Genomic DNA, 6,683 nt, shown 5'->3' on the forward strand with positions numbered 1-6,683 from the left:
AAAGTAATAATAAAAGTATCTAAAAAAACATCAAATAGGTTATAAAAATGTTTTTATAGTTTTATTTACAAATGCATTTTTATATTATAATATATTTATATATTGTTTTTGCCAGTCTAAGGCATTTTAGCATTTAAATTAATGCATTAAATATACAATAAATAGTTTTTATTTAACTTATTTTATAATTTTTATTTTACATGTTATCATTTTGCTCTTTACTAGCCCTTTATTATTATTATAACATTGTATTCTTTTTAATTAATTAATTTATACATAATACAATACTATAGCCACAAAGCAACGCATCCTTTGCGCAGATTTCATCTATCTGCATAACATAAAACGAATTTCCAGGGATTTGCGCACTAAAAAAACACAGAACATCCGAGTATGTTAAAGTATGTTAAATATGTTATCTGAACATTCCTAAACACCCTCTTTCCTGAAGCGAGTATTCCAAAGAAAGCAATTAATTAGACATTACGAAACCAATCTTGCGCAAAATTTACGCAACCAGTTCGCACTCAAGCGCGCCCTGATTTGCCCTTTTCCTTTTTTTTTTCTTTATGTCCCGCCTCTGTTTAGTGACGCGCTTCCGCCAAGATGGTCGTAGGCGCTTTTCCCATCGCAAAGCTGCTCTATCTGGGCATTCGCCAGCTCAGCAAACCGGTTGCCAACAGGATTAAGGCAGGAGCGCGGAGAAGTGAATTCTTCAAGACTTACATATGTCTGCCTCCGGCACATGGTGAGAACGGCTCCGGAGTTGCAGATTTTAATGTGCGATAGTAAGCGTGAACTCGGGAACAGACGGAAGCAGAACAGCACTATTTGCAGCCAATAGGCTTTTCCGGAAAAACCTCGTTTAACCAATCAACGCCGTGGGCGGATTCTTTAGCATTAAAACCAACCAATCGGCGTTGAGTAAATGTGATGGGGTGGAGCCGAGCCGTCATTGAGGGTGCAATGAACATTTGAAAGTGCCTTCTATTGAAATGCCAAATATCTTTATTGTATATGGTACCAGTCAACCTCCTTGATTGCTTCTTTATTGTTTATTCTTTATTTGTATTATTTTCTAGCATTGTGCATTAATACTGAAGACATTCAAACTATAAAAGAACACGTGGAATTATGTAGTAAACCAAAAAAGTGTTCAATAACACGTTTAATAATTTAGATTGTTCAAAGTATCTACATGTAGTTTTGATGACAGCTTGCAAACTCATGGCTTCCTCTCATCAGATTCACAGTCAATTTTTGGAACAATTATTAATTCTCAGGTGTGAGATTTGTTGAATACTTTACTTGTTTTAAATAATCAGTCGTCTTGTACACAGGAAAGGGTAAGAGATTGAGTGCTCCATACAGCCTCCACAATCACTTGATAAAAAAATCCAATCGATCTGGTTTGAGAGTAAATGAAAAGCAGCCAACAAGCACTCAACACCTCTGGGAACTGATGCCAGATGACTACGTTTTGAATCTGATGAGAGAACGTCATGGCAGTCTAAAATATACAACGTATTCTGGGTTGTTTAACATGTTTCGGTTTACTACATAATTCCACACGTGATCTTTCATATTGATGTACATTGTTGAAAATAATAAACATAAAGAAAAAACTGATGGAAACTTTGGACTGGTTCTGTACATGAACAATATCGAATTTTTCGTTTTTATGAATCAGGGAAGGGTTGACTTAGCATAGTCACACGTTGCTTATGGAAAACGTGTATTTAATATGGCATATCACTAATAATCCTGCCTCAAAGTGTTTATCATTTCTATCATAAAATAAGATGTCTGCCAATCTTTATACCATCAAACCACCAGGCTTCCACATGAATTTCCCAATTCATTCTGATACTGGTTCACAGACTAAGAATAACATCAGTTCAAAACTCAGTTATGAGAGAAAAAAGGTAGGATGACAAATTTCTCCCCCAAGAAATGCTCATTTAAGAACCCTTGGACGACGTAAGTCTTTAGAGGTCCTTTGAAGACTGCTGAAAACTCTTCGGTTCACACATCAAGTGGTAGTTTGTTCCATCACATCAGTATCGGAGAACAAAAAAGAGTTTGAAAGCATGGCTTCCTTGTGATCTGAGAGATGATGGGACTGGCCAAATGGTGATTGAGAATAGTGTGAGGGTGGTGCAGTGTGGCATGGGATATGTTCTGAGAGGTCGGGGGTTACAGGTACGTTTTTGGATTTCCGGGCAAGCATCAGTGTTTTAAATTTGATTTGGGGCAGCTATAAGAGGGAACGTGAGGGATCGTAGCAGTGGAGTGGTGTAGTAGAGGGTTGGAGGGTTGCATTCTGGAGCATATTCAGCGTCTTTGTCTTTTAAAGAAAAATCTGCCAGGGAACAAGTTGCACTAGTTTACTCTTGAGATGAGATGATGACGGATTAAACAGGCACTCGAGTGGTCTGTGTGGATAGAAATGGATACATTCTCCTGATGTTATAAATCATCAAGCAATTTTATACATAGCGTTGCAAAGGGGTGGACAACTTTCTGTGCAAACTTCATCTTATGGAAATATTTCAAGTTGGGAACTTAGCAGGAATTTCTGGGAATTTAAATTTTTGGGAAATGTATTTAAACTGTATCATGTATGTATAATTTAGTTTGGTCATAGGATGACATGCATGCAAACTAATACAGATTTTAAAAAATAAAGTTTTTGGCGTAATTGTTAGTATAATTTTTTTGCACAATAGCTAACACACAGCACACGGAAGTTTTAAACATACATGTATGTATGATTTATGTAATTGACATGAACACTTACCGAAATGTTTTTTTTTTTTTTTAAACATTACTCTGTGTGCAGGATTTATGTGATGGAGGAATGCACAGTGCATGTAGGGGGTGTGGCCTCAGTAGCCCTGCAGAAAGTGTGCCATGTGCTGTGTGAATGATAAATGTGCAGGGGAAAAATTCAACTTGAAATTGCATTAAATCTCGTTGTTTTAACCAAAATTATCCTGCAATTTTTTTTAAGTTCCCTGTTATTGGCTAACCTGCAGTTTTGTAAATTGACAGTTTGTTACTGTTAATTCCCATATATTCCCATTAATTCCCATGGACAGTTTCCATTCCTTTGCAACCCCAATTATACTTCTGTTATATATAATCTTTACTACAGTTTTAGACCCAAATGTTTTGTATTTACCTTACTATAACAGCAGCTCTGACAGTGGCTTTGGCTGTAATTCAAATCACAGGTATATTTCGTAGTATATCTCATTCACAACTTAAGGAACTTATATGGTGGACAATAAACCGTTGTCATTTAACAACAGAAATAGTATACTCACTGAAGTAGTGAATCTTTCTGATAGGAGACATTTATGTAATATTTATAAAAAGAGACTCCAGTGTTTGTGGAAGAATTTCCACCACCAGTCAACTACAAATTGATAAAAGTATAACGTGGGTGGAAAAAATGTTGGCAAATTGTTGTTATATACAAAGAATAACACTCTTTGGGACAGCCTTCGCTTCAACATCCTACTGCATCATTGATTCCTTTCTTATAACAGCACACCCTGATTGTTTTTTCCCCTTTTTTGCTAATATATTGCAATTTATATTAATAAATGTAGCATTGGAGCATGTTCTGTTTCTATTCCTTCTGAAGCGTACCACTGGATCGAGATGAGAACTAAAATGAGGATAATGGGCTTCCGTGGCTCTGCCATCAAACCACTTAACGAGGAATCGGCTGCAGAGCTGGGAGCCGAGCTGCTCGGTGAGACCATCATCTTTCTCATCGGCGGAGGATGCCTCGTCATCGAATACAGCAGGCAGGCGTGGAACAGCAGGAGAAAGGAAGAGGAGCTCAACCTTTGGATCAAGAATCTGGAGACTCAAATTGGAGAATTGGCCTTAACCACGGAAATTCTAGACACTCAGCTACGGGAGATGAACCGGCATCTAGTGTCCTTGCCATCTACTCCGAGTGGCAAATAATAGTGCATTAATTAATTATCATTAGTGGATCGGACGAACTCAATCTGTGTGTGTGGGCCGTAAAATAAATAAAATACCAAAAATACAGAGAAACACGCCCTTTGTATATATGACACTTAATGAAATTCCGTCCACATACACACGATAATGTGGGCCTGGGATCGGCACTTAAGTGGGCATGTGGTTTGATACGAGTACTCGTTTTGCAACTTGGTGCAGTATTACATGTGCGGAGAACATATTCATTTATCTGCCCAATTTAACCCGAGTTCATTTCTCCTCTTAACATGCTCTGCGGATACAATTTATATTTCCCTTTAGCAACTGTGTAGTTCATTCCAGTGGTTTGGATTTGATGCCTAAGCTTGACATTAGTCTCTGACATTCTGCTTTTCAAAATTTGCTAATAATTGCATCAGAATTTGCTGCATTTTATTACATTTGTTTAAACTATATTGGTTGCGTGTAGCTATGAAAGAGAGCGATGTTTCAATTCACTCGGGTGGTTGTTTGGACTGTTTTATGCGTTCGGCTGAGTTAGTGATGCCTTTAGGTTCATGATCTAATACAATACAATTTTACTCATTATTGGTAATAAAAATGATTTAGTTGTGTTTAAGGCAATTCAAATAGACTCTGGATAATTACAAAAATAATACGATTGACAAAACAGTATACATTAGACTTGTGATTTCAACCCCATTTGTGTGATTTGTTTGTCTTGAGATCTGACGTAAAGGATGTACGAAGGATGTAAATTTATATTGATTGTAAAATAAAATGGATACCCTGTATAATAGCTGTTGGGTTTTTTTTTGGTTTTTTGTTGTGATCATCGTGAAAGGATTGACAAACATATTTGAACATATTTGGTCTGAGTGTTCTCAGTCTTATTAGCAACTAAAATACAAAAATAATGTACAAGGCGGTTTCAATAAGTGTTGAGACTAGTTTTGTATCATGCCAACAGATGGCAGCACAAGGCTGCACGCACAGTCACAGGATGCACCAACCTTCATAAGTTAGTCTGCCAATCCTGTCACCTGACACTGAGCTTTCCTCACACGTGAGTTTTTTTTTTTTTTTTTTGCCGGAAACAACACTATCTCACTTCTGCATCCACCCTGCATGCCAGATTTGGCTCCTGCGAACTTCACCCTTTTCCCGACGATGAGGATCCAGCTCAAAGCTCGCTGTTCAAAAAGAAGACATGCAGGACACATTCCAGAAGTGGCAGGAATGCTGGGAACGCTGTATTGCTGTGCAAAGGGACTCTTTTGAAGGTGATAGTGTGCAAACATAGAAGGACTTTCTTGTAAACAGAGCTAGTTTTAAAACTTTTTACCACTTCAAACATTAAACTCAAGGCCTTTCAGCCTGCGGATCCATTATATCCTGGCCAAGAGGTAATGTCTTATTTTTATTATAACTGGCAAAGGTTTACGCTGTGGGCGCTGCACAGTTTCTCCGTCATCCCTGAAACGATGCCCCATTTCCGCTGCTTAAACGCTCTGCGGTTTTAAAAGTACACATCTGTGTGAGAAACATTTCTCTAGATGAACTAAATCTCACACAGCTGTCATGTTACTGATGCACACCTTCACTGTATCCTGAGAGTCACCACAGCCACAGAATCAACCCAAAACGACACTAAGCATCTTGCTCAGGCAAATGTGCATAAAAGCAGAATTTACTGTTACTTTACTTAACTTAATGTTTTATTTTTTTACACTTTATTCTGTATCCCCTCTGTTCTTGGTCATTAAATATTGAGTTTTTGGACTTGGTCCTTTCTATGATTGATTATGACACCGTTGCTGTAAAGAATATCTCTCCTTCTATTACTTATGTGTAAGTTGTTAATCACTGACATACACACAGCTATTTCAGTTTGAGGGAGTCCCTGATCAAAGTGAAAGCAAAAGCGATCATCCATGATGATGCCTCTAGAACATGCTTTGTGGGAAATACACAGAAAAATTAAGTGCTGCTCACAAAGAAACAATGTTTATGTCAAGAGCCGAGCAAACGAAGTCTGAAGTTTGATATAAAATTATCAAACATGGTGGTGGTTGCATCATGGTCTGGGGCTGCATGAGTGCTGCTGGTACTGTGAAGCTGCGGTTTATTAAATGTAAATAAATGTAAAATGTACTGTGACATTCTGAAACAGAACATAAAGCCCTCCATTCAGAAATTGGGCTGAACGGCAGACCCCAAACACCCCGCCAAGATGACAACTGCCTTGCCGAAGGTGAAGGAGTGTTTTTTTCATGAACCATTTGTACTTTTGCGTTTTCTTTCCTGTAGAATTTGCACAAAGACGCACAACTTGCTCAAATTTCAAATCCCCAGAAAAACTGTGATGCACTAAAAAAAATTCTCTGAAAACCCAGGGTCATTTTATGAGGTTAATATTTATGCTTTTGCTAGAGATTATGTATGCGGGCGGTGCAGCTGTGGCTACAGTGAAAGAAGACTTTTGAATTGTGTTCATTGGGTTTCTCGCTTTAGTAATGGCCTTTATTCTCATTGCATGTAATGCAGCGCTCTGTTATACTGCGTTTCTCGGTAATATTGATGGTTTCTATAACAATATCGTCATAACGCTGGTATTAAGAGGCTCAGGTAGGACACATTAATGCCCTTTAGAAAACGAAGCGACACCTTTAAAGCTCGGTAGGTGTCAGCATAGAGCC

At 37.9% G+C, this 6,683-nt stretch overlaps 1 protein-coding gene across 1 annotated transcript; it reads left to right on the top strand.

The window, feature by feature from the left end:
- Window positions 1–588: 588 nt before the first annotated feature.
- Window positions 589–4,781, top strand: opa3 (outer mitochondrial membrane lipid metabolism regulator OPA3). Its single transcript, XM_083553196.1, has 2 exons — window positions 589–748; window positions 3,653–4,781. Exons 1-2 carry the CDS (start codon window positions 607–609, stop codon window positions 3,982–3,984), a joined length of 474 nt encoding a protein of 157 aa, XP_083409322.1. The 5' UTR covers window positions 589–606; the 3' UTR covers window positions 3,985–4,781.
- Window positions 4,782–6,683: the final 1,902 nt, after the last annotated feature.

This window comes from Silurus aristotelis (assembly GCF_946808225.1).
Source record: "Silurus aristotelis genome assembly, chromosome: 10".
Lineage (NCBI taxonomy): Eukaryota > Metazoa > Chordata > Actinopteri > Siluriformes > Siluridae > Silurus > Silurus aristotelis.

Coding starts and splice junctions, on each gene's coding strand:
- opa3 (XM_083553196.1), top strand. CDS start 607: ATGGTCGTAGGCGCTTTTCCCATCGCAAAGCTGCTCTATCTGGGCATT. Junction 749..3,652: donor ATGTCTGCCTCCGGCACATG/GTGAGAACGGCT, acceptor TTCCTTCTGAAG/CGTACCACTGGATCGAGATG.